Raw genomic sequence first — 18,214 nt, 5'->3', positions numbered from 1 at the left:
CTTGATTGATTTGGTTGAATCTGAATGAGTTGCTGTAAATACTTAGGTTGCTGCAAACAATCGATTGGAAGTGAGTAGGATAAGAGAGCTATTGTCAATTTTATGAAATGAGTTAAAACTGAATTTATGGGTTGCTGATTATATTGCTGACTAGTTTCTTTAAGTTTAATGAAGGTTGCTGACAAGCTTGCTTAACATATTCTCTATTTTTTTTTTATATTTTCTTGATTGATTTGGTTGAATCTGAATGGGTTGCTGTAAATATTTAGGTTGCTACAAACAATCGATTGGAAGTGAGTAGGATAAGAGAGCTATTGTCAATTTCATGAAATGAGGTAAAACTGAATTTCTGGGTTGCTGATTATGTTGCTGACTAGTTTCTTTAAGTTTAATGAAGGTTGCTGACAAGCTTGCTTAACATATTCTCTATTTTTTTTTATATTTTCTTGATTGATTTGGTTGAATCTGAATGAGTTGCTGTAAATACTTAGGTTGATGTAAATATATTCATAAAACGATCATTTGAAGAAGGTGTGAGAACAAGCAATTGTCAATATCTTTGGATTTAAAGAGGAGTGATTGAAAGGAGGTAAATATTTATGTGTACTTTGCTTAGAAAAATTGGTAGCTTAATTGGGTGTTTAAAATGTTGCTATAAATATCGTACATGTTTATTATTGTGTGCTTATGTTACTAATAATGATTTGAAGAGTTTACGTAAGAGTTTGTTTATTTGCTTAAGGGGTTATAGAGGTTGCTGAATAGGTCTCTAATTTGTTGTTTAATGTGTTAATAAAGTTGATGAAGATGTTGTTTAATGGGTGCTTAAGGGTTTATCATCAAGGTAGATTGTAAGTTGTTTATATGTTATTTACAAGGTATATCTTGCTTGCAGGAAATGGATAGCATTGCAGTTTTACTCCAACACAATGGGCAATGGGATCAAAACAAAAACTATATCAACTTTGATGTTTGTGGAATAGTAATTAGAAATGACTGCAACTACAACAACTTGATTGGTATGATATGCAATGAATTGAAGCTGCAACTTGAATCTACACTTTTGACAATACAGTATCAAGTTAAAGATGGATACCCTCCTTTAAAAATAGTTGATGACTCACAATTGAAGTTCTACATAGAGTTGAAGAAAAAGGAAACAAATATCACAAAATACCCTTTGTGTCTCACAATTGAATTCAACTCAATGCAGCAATCTTTTTTCTCAACTAGGAGTACAACAACACATAATCAACCATGCAATGAAGTTGCACAAATAGAAGAAGCAGCATCAAATTCAGATGATGAACCAGTTGATTATTCTGTTGCTAAAGAGGTTGCAGACTTTATTGATTATGCAGAGCTGGTGTCTAATTAGATTATAGAAATGATAGATGAAAGAAACAGAAATAATGAAAAAGAAGTTGATGTTGATGTTGCATTGTGAACTCTGGCAGAGTTAGGAAATGGCCAAAACATGAATCACCAAAGTCACTAACTTGCTTCGTTGAAAGTTTTTCATGGATAGCTTGAATCTGAGAATATTTGATTGTAGAAGCAATTTTTGAATAACAACAATTATCCGGATGAATTAGGAAATTCATACCCTATAAAACATAGCAAAATAACACACAATATTATATAGAAAAAATACAAATATTAATAAATTAAGCCACAATCAGCAATCCATAAAAAAACGTGTTAATTAACCATAGAAACTACAAAAGCAATCCAAACAACTTCTTAAGCAAAACACATCAACCTATTAAGCACACAAAGAACAACCAATTAAGCAATCGTTGAAACTGTTAATCAACCCATAATATGCATTGACAACATATAAAACTAATAAAGCAACCCTGTAAAATTCAAACGTCATAGAAAAGCAACACACACAACAACTAATTAAGCAATACAAACAACAACCATTTAAGCAACTCTTGAAAGAATACAACAACCCTACCTAGCAACTCTTTCTAGCAACAAATAAAGCAACCCTATAAACTTTGAATCAACCCTATAAACAATACATAAATAAGTATCTCTCAGTCACATTACAGTTAGTTCAGCAACTCCTCTATCTCCATTCACCATTCGCTTTCAGTGTCTTATTATACTAGACTATGAGACTATATATACAATTCAATTAATAATTTCTCGACCTTCAATTTTTTTTCTTTTTTTTATATATTACTTACATATAACTTTTTCTTTTGTACTTTTTTATTGATTGTTTTTGTTGCACCCAAAATTTGAGCTATATTCTCACATCTTACAATAATATTTATAATTCAAGAAAAATTCTAGTTAATATAAGCTTGAGAGTTTGGTGAGAGCAGTATCAGGTTTGGGATGCGATCATGACAACCGATTCATATTATTCTCGAGTAAAAATGAGTATGTTAAGAAATTATTTTCTTTCAACTTATGGTTACATTTTTCTAGATTTTTTTTTTTCATATTCTAAAGAGCTCATATAAATAATACTAATTTAAAATTATAAATATAAAAATTAAAACAAAAAATATATAAAACTAGTTTAAATAAGAGTTTTTTTTCTACAAAATTATGAAAACAATATAAAATAAAATTATTGAAATCAACAAAAAAATAAATTATAGAATGTTAAAAAAATGTGAGGAAAAGTGTTAGAAATGATATATTTTAATTATTAGTGTGCCTATATATATAATGTCATATTATTATTATTTAAGTTGTAATTTTACATAAATTATCCATTGCATTATGTATATATATATATTTAATATAATTTAGGGATTTGAATATAGATAACAGCATCATATACTCCTTTCTTGAAGTGTTTTTCCACTTAAGATCAAATTGAATGCAACATTGACTCTCCGCAACTTGAATGGTTGACCAAGTCAAAAAAAGACATTTCTAATATTTATGTATGAAAACCAAGTGAAAAAGAAGAGAGATTGAAGAAGAAGAAGAAAGTACACGGGAAAGCAAAGAAGAAACAGTAGAAATGTAATAAATAATTATATAAATCGTATATTTAAAAATAAACATTTATAAAACTGAAAAAGATAAAAGCATAACGTAAAGTTGAAAAAATATGACAAATAAACGTAAATAGGATCATTTCCCTAAATTAAAACTATAATAAAAAAAGGATAAAAGAGTTTTATTTAGAAATAATAATTAGAAATTTACATTAAACACCATATTTTAATACAAAATATCATTTGTACGGTTCAATTATACGATTTTATAATTTTTCTTTCTTTTATACAGTGTGTTCTTAATTCTCTTCTCTTGTTGGTATCATCTATACCCTATATAAATTTATATTTATTCTTTATTTCTCTATACTCAGGATAAGTTTTCTAGACATGGGAGGCTTTTTCTAGTCACGAAGAGGTCCATGATTTGTGGACTTTCTATTTTGGAAGTAGGTTAGTTGAATTTTTGTAAATATATATAAATGAACTAGCAAAAAAATAAGTACCTTTTTATATTTCCATCAGTTTTATCTTATTTTGTGAAATAGAAAACTTCCAAATAAGACATAAGCAACAAAATAGATTATATATATTTATATATAAAGCAAAAAAGAAGCAATTGCAAACTATGATGGTAATGAAGTAGCATAGACAAGTCAAGCCAATATAACCGACAAAAGCTCACAAATGAGAAAGAGTAGAAAAAAGAATACGTAACTTTAAATTGTATTTTTAATTGTTCAATAGTAATAATATGGTATGGTATATTATATTTTGTATTACTCTTTTTGGTCGAAATCATAGTGTTTTATAAGATTTGAGTGAAGCATGTGATTGGTGGTAGTGGTCCTTTTCATGTTGGCATGGCTGTGCTCACGATGGTTATGTTTTTTTTTTTTTTGAGAAATTTAGACAAAAAATTATTTTTGTTTGAATTTTTTTTACGGTGAGGCGGGATTTTTAACAACTTTATGACACTGCTTTAGTTTTTTTTTAATTTTTTTTTATCTTGTTTTTCGATGTGGTTGACAATGATGACGAAAGCAGCTCCTTAGTCTTCCCTGCTACGGTACAATAGAATTCTGTTAACGTAGATTTCGACGATTCTGGCGTAAGTCTCCCAGTCGCCACCAGATCATGGAATGTTAGTTTCTCAACTTCACGGCTCAACGAAGCAGCCGCAGAAGAGCCAACAGTCGAATTGGTTACTGGAAGATAGGGATGCGGGACTCGAAATAATCGTTGATGAGGACTGTGATTTTGTTTGAAAGTGGGAAACAAATGATAATGATAATTTTGGAACTAAGGAAAATACTAGGATCAAATAGACATGTATATAGTGGGTAGGGTATTTTTGTTATGGTACCATATTTAATGCATCAATAGTCAAATTTCCCTATTGTAATACCGAGATATGGAGGAAGTTATTGTCAAATTATGAAGTTTGTCATGTGATAACTTCAAGATGTGGCGAGAGGGAAAACCTCTGGCACATACACTTAATTATATGTCACATAATCATGTTTATATATTTTTGAGAAAAATTGTAAGTATTTTACGAATAAGTTTATACTTATAGCTTTAGTTTATTTTTAATATATGATGAGTTGTTTTTTAGTTGTTTCGATTTATGTATAATTGTTTTCATGCTGTTTTTTAGTTGTTTAAGTTTATATATAATTGTTCTGTTGTTGTGTTGATATCTAATTGTTGTTACAAAAAAACATGTTTATATGTAATGAATTGACTTCTAGTTGTCTATTTGTTATTTTTTAATGTGTTAGTATGCAGTGGACTAATGTTTAGTTATTGTCTAATTGTTGTTTTTAGTTATTTTTTGATGTGTGAGTATACAATGAGTTAATGTTTAGTTGTTTTTTAAAATGTAATGGGTTACACTGTGTTGTTGTTGTGAGGTTGTTGTTTTTGTGTTGTTTAGATTTTATGTATAATTCTTTTCATGTTAGTTTTTAGTTGTTTAAGTTTATATATAATTGTTCTGTTGTTGTGTTGATGTCTATTTTTTGTTTAATTGTTTTCAGATATATTTTGATTGTTTTTTTTTAGTGAAATAACTCGAATTTCAAATCATTCACTTGTTTTAACTACTCATGTTATGAATGTGGAAGCATGTGTTAATTTTAGTTGTTGTCTTATGGTTGTTGAAACCGTATTTTTATAAATATAAAATTTTAAAAAACATAATTTAAGTTAAGTAAGTATTTTTGAAAAAAAAACAGAAGATGGTGAAAAAGTTAAAATACATAAAGTATATTTTTGAAAAAATCATTATCTAATTAAAGAGTTATTATTTTTTGAAGCAAAAAAATAAGTTTGTATTTAACTAAAATAATTGGACAAAATATTATTTTCTTATCAAAAGTGGGGGTGTAGCGAAAGTCAAAATAAATTAAAAAATAGGAGTAGGCGCACATCGATGAGGAAGGAGCGCATAGTAAACCACCACGCGCGCGCCAGCATCGCAATCACCACACTTCATTTTCTCTCCCCTCCTATGTTCATCTCTATTACTAATCTAATTACTTAATTTATTATAGATACACTTTTTAATTTTGAGATTTGGGATTTGGGTTCATATTTGTTGTATAAATATAGTTGTAATGAAGCGTGGGGTTTGGTCATTGATGTGGAGGTTGGGACTTGGGAGTTTATAGGTGACCAAAGTTGTCTATTTAATTTATAATTTACTTTCGAGACAAGGCCAAGCCACGGTTTCAAGAAGACCAGCTTGATCCGTAAGAGGGTGAGAGAGATTCAACAAGGACACGATTATGGATCCCCGAAGCGTCCATAGCCAAGAAAATTCCAAGAGTTCCCATTTGGCTTTGGATATTGGAGGTAATTCTTCACCTTTCTCTCTTTTTGCTTCAATTTCTTAAAATTTTGTTAATACTACTATTTCATTCACCAATTATTCAAACCAACCTTGTTTTTTGAAATTTGATGATTTAATTCAATTCCCTTTTTGGGTTTTGTTTTGCTTTTTTTGGGTATTGTTTTTCTGTAATTATCAATATGAAGTTTGTGAAAATGCCTAGTATAGAGGCCATGCATTGAGAAAAAAATTATGTACTGTTTTGGCAGGTTCTTTGATTAAGGTGGTTTATTTCTCGAGAAGTGATGAATGTTTGATCGATGATAACGAGGGAAAGTCTTCAAAGGAGAGTCTGGTGGTCTCTAAAAAGTATCCTGTTCTTCAGGGGAAGCTTCATTTTGCAAAATTTGAAACGAGCAAGATTAACGATTGTTTAGAGTTTATAATGCGCAATCAACTTCACCTTGGCGGTACGTGGAATCTCTTATTTAACAGTAATGATTACTATAACCATGATCAGTTGAATTGCTCTACTGTTTGGTTGAATTTGTATCGAGCTCAATTGGGAGCTGAAAAATTGTTTTCTAAGCTCACAAAGTCTTTCATACAGTTGTTTTTTTGTAATAATATGTATTAAATCTGCATGCAGCATTCATGCATGCGATCTTTAACGCCATTAATTAGCCTAATGCATTGTTTATACAATCAGGCTCCACCTAGCTGGTAGTCGAATTTGTTGGTAAAGTCTGTAAGTAGTCAACTTTGGTGCATGTGTCTCGGGTTATAGCTGGGTGGTGGACCCTTCCTCGTAACTCAGAGTTCCATTTGATAGTTATCCATCTTTATTTATCTTTTTCCCTGATGCTAAAATGGTCATAATATGTGTCTTTGTTGTTAGCAAATGAATATAGACCACTGCAATTTCATAATATTTGGAGAAGTTGCAAATTTTTTAGTCTTTACAAGAAGCATGAACTGCAAGGGGGTTTTATTTCTGTTTTTTTCCCCTTCTAAATATGGCTCATACTCATATTAGCTTCCCTCCCTCCAACCCAGATGCTTTCAAATGAACTTTGTATATAATCAAGTCTGCTAGTGTTTGTCTAGTGCTTATGTTGTGACTGATTGCAGGCCGCCAGCACGGGGGAGCCCCTGACAGTGAAGTGTACACTGTTAAGGTAAAAATAATTTTTGTGCTTTCAATATTATGATTTTGAGGATGTTAATCTAGTTGTCTTTTTTTTCGTCTGGATTACACTCGAACTTTCTTTTGTTCATCAGCTGTTCTGCTTGTTGATTCAACCTTTCCCCATAATCTAACCTGCACACACATCATGTGCTACTTTATCTAGGATACAAGCTTATCAAAAGCCACTTATGTATGAGTATGTAAACAACAATACTTCTTTTTCCAGTACAACAGAAGATTTGGGCAATTTCCCACTTGGTTTCTTGGAAATTTCTTGTTTGCAAATCAATTAACCTAGTGATTTTTAATGAGAAGGCCACAGGTGGAGGGGCATACAAGTATGCAGACCTCTTTAAAGAAAAGCTTGGTATTTGCCTTGACAAGGAAGATGAAATGGATTGTCTTGTGGCTGGAGCAAATTTTCTACTTAAGGTAGATCCTGCTACACATGCTATAATGTGATGTATATTGCACATATTTGATATTGTTTGACTGATCAGGAATTTTCTGCGTTGCGTAGGCAGTTCCCGAAGAAGCTTTTACTTACACAGATGGTCGAAAGGAATTTGTGCAGATTGACCAAGATGATTTATACCCATATCTACTTGTTAATATTGGTTCTGGTGTCAGTATGATCAAGGTATCTTTCATTAATTTTCACCTCATAGTTTAAATCTGAATTTTTCTAGGAGGTAAAGTAAACCTCTATCCTATGCTTGTATAGGTAGATGGGGATGGCAAGTTTGAGCGAGTAAGTGGAACCAATGTTGGTGGTGGCACCTTTTGGGGTTTGGGAAGGCTCTTAACGAAGTGCAAGAGGTAAATGTCTCTAGTTCTCTAGACCAATTAGTTATCATTTGAATTGCTGTCATTTTAAGGACACTATTAAATGGTTGATCACAAATATAATGTCCTCAGTTTTGATGAGTTGCTGGAGTTAAGCCATCAAGGAAATAACAGAGTTATAGACATGCTTGTTGGAGACATCTATGGTGGAATGGAATATAGTAAGGTGTGCGAGTTTTCAGTAAACATATCCTTAATTTTACACATCCTAGTTTTCTCATTTTATGCCTGTGGCTGGGAGCTGCAATGTAACTTTTCCAATTATTGCAGATTGGTCTTTCATCAACAGCTATTGCTTCTAGCTTTGGCAAGGCAATTTCTGACAATAAGGAGCTCACAGATTACAAACCTGAAGATGTTGCTCGGTCCCTACTAAGAATGATTTCAAATAATGTTGGACAGGTCATCAACTGCTCAACTTTATTTTTATTGACAAGTTGCAAGATATATACAATGTAGAGCGTGTCTAGGGGCAATATAGCCTAAATTTGTTCCATTTTTTAATCTTCATTCAGATCTCTTACTTAAATGCTCTCCGGTTTGGACTGAAGCGAATATTTTTTGGAGGGTTTTTCATTCGCGGTCATGCTTACACCATGGACACTATTTCTGTTGGAGTTCATTTCTGGTAAAAAATGCAAATTAGATTTCCAGGTCCATTTTGCTGTCTCTCCTTTCCTTTTATCCGTTGCATTTATTCCTAACACTATTTTGGTTTTAAAATGATCCTTTCAGGTCTAAAGGTGAGGCCAAAGCTTTGTTCTTAAGACATGAAGGATTTCTTGGAGCATTGGGTGCATTTGCAAGCTATGAAAACCAACCTGGCTCAGATGACTCGACAGTCCGCCAGTTGGTGCAACAATCCCCCATTAGTGCATCTCATACGGGCTATAAGATCCATCGTCCTCTAAATGGGGAATGTAATGATAACGAAAGTATAGAATGTAGTGTTTACGTCTCTTAGAATATATAAGAGGGGGCAATACATGGTTGCCGCCTATTTTGCACCCTTTACTAGTCCAAGGGTTGAAAAGGGTTAACATATCTAAAGTTTAACATAGTTGAAAGTTACTGTAGGCATATATATATATATCCCTCAAAAAATCAAGTGATGAAAGAGATATAACTCAGTCTCAGTTGACAATAAATATTTTCTCTCATTGTTTGTAACATCTCCATGTTTGTAATCCTATTGGGTTTGAAACATCGCCTTGTTATTTAATAATAAACTCAACTTTTTCCGTTGTGGCAGATTTGTTTCCACCTCTTGCTTTTTCAGATAGGCAATTGTTTCAGGCTACTGTATGCACAACTACTAAACTCAAGTCCAATAATTCAAAGAAGCAATTTCATAATTTTACATGAATCTCTTTGCCTGATCAAAGCCATTTATCAGAGTTAATTGGAAGAACAGGAAGAGTTAATTCTGTAATATCTAATAATTATTGTAGGATCTTGTTGAGTAAAAAAAATAAAAATTCATTTCCATACCACAGTATCTGAAATACAAACTGCTTAATAAAGTTACATACTAAATTACATAGAAATCAATTAGCCGTCAGTTGTTTCCGATGATATAGTTTTGCATTTCTCCTACGCATGGCCCATCTTGTTTTTATATCATGAACATTATCAACTTCAGAAAGTATTTCTTGAGATGATTCAGATTCTTTGTTAGATTTTTGAGGACCCAAATCACCTCTGATTCTGGCAGCTTCAGCAAGCAGATCATTTATCAGCATCTCAGTGGTTTTGGAGGTAATACCTCTTAAATACCAGGAAATGGGTGGAGGTGGAACAATGGCTGGCTGAATAAGCTGCTCCAAGCTCACCTTTGAACCAAGCCTTCCTTTGCCTCCAGTGCATGAGCAATATTCCTCCCATGTCTTGGGTTTGAAGGGAAAGCATGTCTTTTCATCAACAAATAAAGGTTCCACTCTCCAGCAGCCTTCAAATTTTTTCATAAACCCTGTTTTTACTTGCTTGAACTTCATCTGATAAAATAGCAATTACAATAGATATAATAAGAATGCTTTCCCAGTAAATGATTTTGATAACAGAAACTTCATGAAACCAATATCCATTTTCAACACACTAAGCCTGTCATGCCTTGTGACAAGTGAAGGTAAGCTTCAATAATGTTGTCAAAATCATGTGATTCAACATATTCACAGGAGTAACCATAGTTCAAAAAGTTACTGTTGCAGGCCAAAAAAAAAAGCACGAGTCCTTACTGAGCGATCTTTTCTGTTTTGATCAACTAAAACATGAACAGAGATGGTTCCCGACCACCAAAGAAATTTCCATAAAGCTGCTTGCTCCACCTCAACCACCTGTCTGTGACCTTCATCGACTAAAACTTTTCTAGATATCACTTCCTGGGCAGTAAATCACTTCTCAGTATTTTATCTTTTTGGATGATAAATCATAAAAGATGGGAGATCAAAGCATATTCAGTTCTTAAAAAAAAATGTTGTAACCAAAATGTGATGGTAGATAGAATTACACATCTTACCTTAATGTTTTTAAAAACCCTCTTATTATCAGGATCAGTAACTATGTTATAGATTGCATCAGGAGGCAGCCCAACATTGACATTTACTTTAAGATTGCAAAGAGAACCTTTTGGCACACTGACCTGCAAAGAGTAACTACATTTTGTTAATATCCTGACTCCTGAGTAGCATCTTTCCATAAGGCATGCTTAGCAATAACTAACAACATAGAGCATCTTTTAAACAACCAAAAAACTCTCATTACAGAAGATTTCTTTCCAATTCAGCACATTATGCTAACAAAAACAAAGCTGGATTTATATATGAGCCATAACTAAGACTAAACATGCCTCAAAGGCTCAACCTGTCATTTTTATAAACAAGATTAAGCACATTTTCAAACCTTTGACACATAGCAAACTTGGGCAAGATCCACCATACGCAAAAGGGAAAGGGTAAAAAGAATTATGTGTTCATATTCCTCACCTTAACTTCTGAACGTGGATCAGCCCATGAAGGATTTTCTCTCCATGCTTGCAATTGCTTCTCCAAATCAGCTTCAGAAGAAGCAAGTGCTTCCTTTCCCCATTTAGAGTCAGAACTAATCAGTGAATGTTGTCCATCTTCTTTAGCAAATCTCTTGAGCTGAGACTGAGAAGAAAGAAAAGGGAAATCTCACTCCAATCTATAATCAACAGCCATTGCCAAGTCTAAATTGCATAATATTTTAGGGAATTACTTGCCTTCAGACAACTTTGAAGCTTGTTAGGTAGCTGCACCAAAAACTTAGGAACCGCTTTATTAAATTCAATGGAGCCTCGATTTCTTTCCCTCTCATGAATTTCAATACTTGCTTTTGTCATCTCCGTCTTAGCCATTTAGACTGGAATTGTTTGCAAATCTTAGTTCGGAGAAAGCATTAAGATTTATATATGTATATTTACAAGTACTTTAACTGTACTTTATTATTAAATTCCATCACAGTTATCTAGGTTCATTCCAACTCTATTTCATTCAATGAAATTATCAAGTCAATAGACATCCCAAACGTAATAAACCCAGAAAATTTGCTAAATTTTCATCAAACAATTCGCAACAAACAAACATCGAATTCCCAAAATTTGCAGCAAATTTATGACTCAGCTTAACTAAAATCAACCATAAGAGAATAATTCCATCAGAGAACAAGTTGGAAAAACTAAAACCCCAGAAAACAGAGTAAGCCCAAAAGCAAATGCACCATAAATGTTCAGAATTTATAATAATAATATTCTAAAAAATCACTTACAAAGCGGGTACGACGGAAGAGGAATATTCATTTCATTACAATTCTTTTTCTGGTTTGAAAGGAGAAGCTGATCCCAGATTCAGTTGATTGGATTGAGGTAGCAGTGGCACGTGACGGGCAATTTATACCATTCGCACGTGCTAGAAAGGTTCCTATATCTACTCACCTGGCCTTGGAAATAGTAATGGTGAACTTGTCAAATTACAAAAATAAAATAAAATAAGATGACAATCAACACTATACATAAACTACAGCACTCGCATCAGTATGAGTTTTCTATTTATGCATCCAAATATTACACTCTATTTTTTCCAGTTTTAATTGATATGATTAGCTATAGCTATAGTTGTAAATGTGGCCGGCCCGACCTGCCCCATATTTTCGTGTTTTCGAATAATTTGGACAGTGTCATATTCAATTCGCGCCGGCCTATATTTAAAAGAGTAAGCCCAACACGGCCCATATTGTGCCGTGTAGAGCTGGCCCACTTTCTTTATTTTGGCCAATTTTATTATCTCCAAAAAAATATAAGAATGGAGAATTAAATCTTCCACATTCTCTTTAACAATCAATGGACTCACTACCAAACTAAATACATTTATTTGTTTAAATTATAGTTTTAGATATTTTTATATACTTTTTAACAATATTTTACACAAAATTATATCAAAGATAATTATTAGAATTTGAATACCTACTAATAAATGCTAAAAAAATTAACTCACATATCTTAAAATAAGTTAATATCATTATAAAATATAAACATTGAGAAAAATAATAGACTTTTATTATCATTTTAATTTATAAATAATTGACAAATAAAAATTTATTATCATTATTAATATCAAAATATCGGGCTTTTTATCGTGTCGTGCTTTCGGGCTAGTTTGTTCGTGCTTTCGTGTCGTGCCTTTGGGCTTGTCATACTGTGTCGTGCTCAGGCCCATGTCGTGTCGTGCCGTGCCAATTTTCAATTCATGTCGTGCCTGGCCCAAGCCCATATTTTTTCGTGCCATGTCGTGCTCGTGCCTTCCAAGCTCGTGCCGATTTCGTGTCGTGCTAGAAAACCCGACCGTATTTACAGCTCTAACTACAGCTAGATATTTAGATACATATATTTTGGGTACATATATTATTACTCTTCTTTAAAATACATCATCAAAATCACTTTTTTTTTTTATATATATTTTACATCACTCTTTTATATTATACTATTTTTTTTCCTCTACATCCTTTTAATATTTTATTTTAATATATTTTATTCATCTTAAAATATAACATTAATATATATACATGTACACATATAAAAAAACTAATAGAATAATTTTAGAACAGTGAATAATGCTGCTCGAGCAGTTGCTCTAAAAATTATGTAAAATACATTATCTAATGTATGGCAAATTTTAAGTAAATTTGATATTTCTCTTCTAAAAAACAGCTATAATATATTCTAAAAAAAATTAAACACCTTTTAAATCTTTTTTAATACAAAATTACCTATTATTAAATAGTTTTATTTTTAAATTTTTTTAAATTTTATAATTTATTATTTAATTAAAATTAAAACATATTTAACACTCTCAATTAAAAATATCAATTTTATTTTTAATTCAAAAAAAAAAAACTTAAACTACAATTTTTTTCTCATCAAAATTAAATTCATTGATTAAATCACCATATTAAATTTTTATACGTATAAAAATTAAACTATGTCCAAAGATATTCTTAAAATTAATTAATTAATTAATATAAGAAGTGATATATATTAGTTTGTTTTTGGTAAATAGTACTTGGTCTCCAAATTTTATCGCATATTGATTAGTTCACAACTTTTTTTTTCTTTTACAGCAATCAAATCTTATCTTTTAATATTTGGCTCACATAAATCTTTAATGTTATATTCCATCAAATAAATCTTAACTCAATAAGGATAAAATAGTATTTTAACAAACAAAAAAAGGCATGGACTCCCTACAACTAATTAATAAATGAATTTTTTCATGAGTATTCTTAAAACTAATTTTATTTACAAATATCAATTCTTTTTTTTAGTTACAAAATTCACTATCATTTATACCTTATTTTGAAAAGAAAAAAAAACATTAAACTACCTTATTTAAAAATAATTCTACCGATTTCCGAAGGAAAAAACATGATATTTTGGTGCACATCCCACAAAAAGTGGGATTTTTGCCACCTCAATGTTAAAAAATTAGAGTAGAAATTAGATGTGGTACCCAATTTAAAAGAATCTCTTTCATTTTCACCTATTATTTTAGATTTTGACCTTAATACCTAATATTTCATTAACATACCTATTATATCCCTCTCATTTCACTAGTGGAGGTGGTAGAAGATTATTTAAAGAAGGAAGTAAATAGCACGACAGATGCAAAGATTGATATTTTTACATTGAACTTCTAGTAGTGTTTTAAGGGTAATATGGAGAATGTGATTAAAAAAGTGGGTAATATTCAACTAAATGTTATTAGTAACTATTTTTGGTTAACTAATTCTAAATTTTCAAGTTATCCCAAAACTAGAAGTCTCGTAGCAAGCCCTTTCTTCTTGTTTTTTATGGGTTTTCAAAAAACTACTTTTTAAGTTGCTTAAGATAGTGGTTGATTACATTTTTAGAAAATGACTTTATTTTTAGATTATATTATGATATTTTTTTATTATTCAAGATACTTTTTAGTTTCCTTAAAATACTAATTAGTAACTTTTTAAAATACTACTCATTTTTATGTTATATTATGATATTTCATTAGGTGAGATTAATTTTTTGTTGACTTTAAATTTAGTTTAGAAACTAACGAGTTACCATATAGCATAATCAGTTACAATATAGCATATCCGGTTACCAATAGCTTATTATAATACTTACTACCTTCAAAATAAAAAAATTATAGCACTTTGTAGTCACCTAAATTATTTATACATGAATTATAATGGTTTTTTTTTATTAACCAAGCAAAATAGAAATTTAGAAATTACTTTTGCTTGCAAAATATTTTGGGTTTGATTAAACAGTCAGCCTTTTAATACTAATTATATAGCCTAATTTGATTAAGAATGGTGATCATGATGCTACCAAGTCCTTGACTTAAAATTGTTTGTCTCAAATTCCTATCATACTTAAACTTGATTCTATTATTTTTCTAAAACTATTTACTTTTTAGCTTAAAAGTGACCTGATCATAATGAAACATACACATCATATAACCTCTGCCCAGCAGAATTATTTGCATACATAATCAAACCACAAGCAACATTAGTAATGTATAACTCAGATGACAACACACCATGGGAGCTGAGCTCCAAACCATAGAAACACACACATACGTAGCTTAGTTTTATTTAAACGTACGGTTTCTCAAACCTTGCGGCACACATCACCTTCACAAACAATCCCCTCCTTTCCATTCTGAGCATCATCACCATTTTGACCCTCTTCTTCTTCCTTCTCCAAAGCACATTTTGGATGGAGATCAAAGTCACATTCCTCACAGTAGAAAGACCATCCCTTTCCCATTTCATCACAAGCATCGCAGCAATATCCTTTGCGACGAGTCCGCTTAAGCTCATGTTCAGCATGAAGGTCATGTTTCAATTTCTCAGGCCACCCCTTTGCCACTTCTTCTTCCTGTTCCTCCAAATGCTTCAACTGCTCTTCAGTAAATGGATAAGCTTTAGCCCCATGTTCGATTACGAATTCTACAACTTCCTTTGTCACAGTTCGACCAGAAGGGCCAATGGCTATGGCTGTTGGAATGCCTTCAACTTTAAATCTCCGGTTCAGAAGTTTCTTCCTTGAATCTCCGTATGGAAGGGCCAACCAAGGCATGGTGGAGAAGTATTCCTCGAAGGAGGACTGGTCAGAGTCTCTTGAGATGAAGATTACTTCAAACGCATCGTCTTTCTCTTTGATTTCCTGATATGCCTTGATAAGCTTAGGCGTGAATCTACGGCATGGTGAACACCAGTGAGCAGAGAAATAGAGAACAATGCTCTTTCCAACTAGTTCAGAAACTGGTACCTAAAATACAAGACAAGATGAGATATAATAAGGTACATGTGATTCATATAAACTAAGAAGAAAAACTAGAAAAATTCACAGATTTAGTATTCAGAACCAAAAAACAAAAGAATAGTCGTACCTTGGAACCATTTTTGCCGATTACAAAATCATTATCTCCAGAAACCAACAACGACTCCAGTGTTTGTGATTCCTGTTTTGCTTTCTCAATCTCAGCAAGCGCAGCAAGCTTCTCTGGTGTAAAAGGGTAGGCGTCAAAGCCATGTTCTTCAACCATTTCAGCTACATCGGAATTCATAGTCTTCCCATCTGGACCTATTATAACTAGCCTAGGAATGGTATTAAGTTCAAAGTAACGTACAAGTTTCTGAACAATCTTATCCTTAAATGGCAAGGCCAACCATGGAATTGTTTCCAATTCTTTCTTGAACTCTTCCTCTTCACGGTTCAGAGATATTAAGACAATCTCAAACTTCTCACCTTTCCCCCTGAGCTTATTGTAAACCTCGACAAGTGTAGTAGTAAATTCAACACATGGTCCATAAGTACTCACTGAGAAGTAAAGACCAACTGTTTTACCTTCAAGCTCGGAAACAGGAACCTGTCAATACATAAATTAGAATCATTGTTAAAAATCTCTCACGTATATGAAAATGAAACACCAAAGTAAAGCTAGCACAAGAATGTAGCTAGGAAAATTGACCTGATTCCCATCTTTCGAAATCAGATAGTTCCGGGAGCTAGATACCAGAATAGAACTCAAGGTTTGGTTCCTCTTAGCTTCTTCTTCTTGCTCTTTCAAGAAATCAATTCTTTCACGAGAGAAAGGATAGCCATCAACACCATATTCCATCACAATAGTGGTCCCATTCTCCGCTGAAACCTTCCCATTCGAATCAATAATGACAAGCTTAGGAATCCCGCTGACCTTAAACAACTCCTTCAAGCGTTTTATGTTGTCAGCATCGGCTAAGGGTATGGCTAGCCATGGCATTTTAGAGAAGTAGCCATTGAATGACTCATCATCTCGATCAGAAGACACAAACACCACTTCAAACTCTCCTTTCGAGGCAATCTCGTTGTAGAGTTCCACTAATTTGGGTGTAAAACCGCGGCACGGAGGACACCATGATCCAGAAAAATACAACCCAACAATCTTCCCATTCAAGCTATCAATCTTAACCTATCAACATAAAAATCAACAAAAACACTAATAAACTTTAAACTTTAATATCAACACCACTCGAGTAACTAGAATTCTCCCAAAATTATATTTCATCAATATTCTCAAAGAAGAAATTCTTCTAAAACCATTTGAACAAAAGATAAAAAAAAGCCATTTAATCGTGTTTATTCCAATTTCACTACCAAAAAGAACATAATAAAATTTATTTAAAACATCAATAGAATAGTGCATGATCAAACCTGGTCACCATTGTTGCGGACGAGAAAGTCCCTCTCACCAGAGGATAAGAGAGCCGATAAGTTGTGAGTAACGCCATTAACATCTTCGGTAGCCATTATGATTTCTCTCTGCTCGCTGTTGTTGATTTTGTAGTCTTGGGATAACTTTGTCTCTCTACTGGTTTCGACTCGAGTGTTATATATATATAGCTGCCTTGATGAGCTCATTAGAATGCTATTCGTTTAAAATAACATTATCAACAATGGTAAGAGTTTTCTCTCCCTTGTCACTCGAAGCTTGGGCTCGAAGCAACGAAGACTTCTGAGTCAATCACCGCCTTGACGTAGATAGTAATTTATTTGGTTTACGTTGGCTTCATACGTGGACAGTTGAAACTTTTTTCTCCTTAGCAAATCAAATATCAACACGTATAATAATTTATGATGTCACAATGCACTAAGTATTAGGAAAAGGACAACTATCTTTATTATAATTGTCTCCTTCTTTATTATAATTGTTCTGTCAAGTACGTACGAAAACAGCTCTTATATAGCTGGAAAGGGAAACAAATTAAAAAAAAAACAGAAAAAAACTAACCGACCACAAAATGTGGTAACAATAAAACTAAAAAACAAAATACCCGACTATTGGGCAATACACAACTTAATACTCCCCCTCAAGATGGAGTGTATAAGTTTTTAACACCCATCTTAGAGAGAAGTGTATGGAAAACAGTGGGAAAGAGAGCTTTAGTTAATATATCAGCCAAGTTGTTTTTGGAATCAACATGTATCATCTTCAATGTACCATTCTGAACCTTCTCACAGACAATATGGCAGTCAATGTCGACGTGCTTAGTGCGTTCATGAAATACAAGGTTTTCAGAGATGTGAATAGCTGCATTGTTGTCACTAAAAAGAGTCGCTGGATTGTTGTGATTGATACCAAAGTCTTTGAGTAAAGCAAGCAACCAAGTGACTTCACATGTAGTGTTGGCCATGGCACGATATTCAGCTTCAGCTGATGATCTAGAGACAGTAGTTTGCTTCTTAGACTTCCAAGAGATTAAAGAAGATCCTAAGAAGACGCAATAGCCGGAGATGGACCTGCGAGTGTCTATGCAACTCCCCCAATCTGCATCAGCAAA

The 18,214-nt window shown here is 32.5% G+C and overlaps 4 protein-coding genes across 4 annotated transcripts; 2 read left to right on the top strand and 2 right to left on the bottom strand.

The window, feature by feature from the left end:
• Positions 1-40: 40 nt before the first annotated feature.
• Positions 41-1,458, top strand: LOC133820932 (uncharacterized). The gene is made up of 2 exons (XM_062253493.1): positions 41-589; positions 896-1,458. The coding sequence occupies exon 2, from the start codon at positions 899-901 to the stop codon at positions 1,376-1,378; it is 480 nt and encodes a 159-aa protein (XP_062109477.1). The 5' UTR covers positions 41-589; positions 896-898; the 3' UTR covers positions 1,379-1,458.
• Positions 1,459-5,419: 3,961 nt separating this feature from the next.
• LOC133822110 (pantothenate kinase 1) lies at positions 5,420-9,091 on the top strand. Its single transcript, XM_062254337.1, has 10 exons — positions 5,420-5,828; positions 6,075-6,275; positions 6,937-6,983; positions 7,310-7,426; positions 7,515-7,634; positions 7,719-7,813; positions 7,913-8,006; positions 8,111-8,242; positions 8,356-8,468; positions 8,576-9,091. Exons 1-10 carry the CDS (start codon positions 5,762-5,764, stop codon positions 8,802-8,804), a joined length of 1,215 nt encoding a protein of 404 aa, XP_062110321.1. The 5' UTR covers positions 5,420-5,761; the 3' UTR covers positions 8,805-9,091.
• Positions 9,092-9,303: 212 nt separating this feature from the next.
• On the bottom strand, positions 9,304-11,813 carry LOC133822111 (uncharacterized). The gene is made up of 6 exons (XM_062254338.1): positions 11,624-11,813; positions 11,079-11,218; positions 10,822-10,986; positions 10,356-10,478; positions 10,075-10,218; positions 9,304-9,834 (listed from the first exon to the last, which is right to left on the bottom strand). The coding sequence occupies exons 2-6, from the start codon at positions 11,211-11,213 to the stop codon at positions 9,388-9,390; spliced, it is 1,014 nt and encodes a 337-aa protein (XP_062110322.1). The 5' UTR covers positions 11,214-11,218; positions 11,624-11,813; the 3' UTR covers positions 9,304-9,387.
• Positions 11,814-14,824: 3,011 nt separating this feature from the next.
• On the bottom strand, positions 14,825-17,326 carry LOC133822109 (probable nucleoredoxin 1). Its single transcript, XM_062254336.1, has 4 exons — positions 17,088-17,326; positions 16,366-16,845; positions 15,784-16,263; positions 14,825-15,662 (listed from the first exon to the last, which is right to left on the bottom strand). The coding sequence occupies exons 1-4, from the start codon at positions 17,292-17,294 to the stop codon at positions 15,000-15,002; spliced, it is 1,830 nt and encodes a 609-aa protein (XP_062110320.1). The 5' UTR covers positions 17,295-17,326; the 3' UTR covers positions 14,825-14,999.
• Positions 17,327-18,214: the final 888 nt, after the last annotated feature.

Source organism: Humulus lupulus, chromosome 3 (assembly GCF_963169125.1).
Source record: "Humulus lupulus chromosome 3, drHumLupu1.1, whole genome shotgun sequence".
Lineage (NCBI taxonomy): Eukaryota > Viridiplantae > Streptophyta > Magnoliopsida > Rosales > Cannabaceae > Humulus > Humulus lupulus.
The sequence above is the reverse complement of the archived record's forward strand: the minus strand, read 5'-3'. Positions and strand labels throughout refer to the sequence as shown.

What these genes read in the sequence shown, in the direction of transcription:
- LOC133820932 (XM_062253493.1), top strand. Translation starts at nt 899, where the DNA reads ATGGATAGCATTGCAGTTTTACTCCAACACAATGGGCAATGGGATCAA.
- LOC133822110 (XM_062254337.1), top strand. Translation starts at nt 5,762, where the DNA reads ATGGATCCCCGAAGCGTCCATAGCCAAGAAAATTCCAAGAGTTCCCAT. An exon ending in GTGAAGTGTACACTGTTAAG is followed by an intron (nt 6,984 to 7,309) that starts GTAAAAATAATT and finishes TTTAATGAGAAG; the next exon opens with GCCACAGGTGGAGGGGCATA. An exon ending in GTGGAATGGAATATAGTAAG is followed by an intron (nt 8,007 to 8,110) that starts GTGTGCGAGTTT and finishes CAATTATTGCAG; the next exon opens with ATTGGTCTTTCATCAACAGC.
- LOC133822111 (XM_062254338.1), bottom strand. Translation starts at nt 11,213, where the DNA reads ATGGCTAAGACGGAGATGACAAAAGCAAGTATTGAAATTCATGAGAGG. An exon ending in AGCTTCAAAGTTGTCTGAAG is followed by an intron (nt 10,987 to 11,078) that starts GCAAGTAATTCC and finishes CTTTCTTCTCAG; the next exon opens with TCTCAGCTCAAGAGATTTGC. An exon ending in GGGTTTTTAAAAACATTAAG is followed by an intron (nt 10,219 to 10,355) that starts GTAAGATGTGTA and finishes TTTACTGCCCAG; the next exon opens with GAAGTGATATCTAGAAAAGT.
- LOC133822109 (XM_062254336.1), bottom strand. Translation starts at nt 17,294, where the DNA reads ATGAGCTCATCAAGGCAGCTATATATATATAACACTCGAGTCGAAACC. An exon ending in TTTCGAAAGATGGGAATCAG is followed by an intron (nt 16,264 to 16,365) that starts GTCAATTTTCCT and finishes ATGTATTGACAG; the next exon opens with GTTCCTGTTTCCGAGCTTGA. An exon ending in TCGGCAAAAATGGTTCCAAG is followed by an intron (nt 15,663 to 15,783) that starts GTACGACTATTC and finishes CTTGTATTTTAG; the next exon opens with GTACCAGTTTCTGAACTAGT.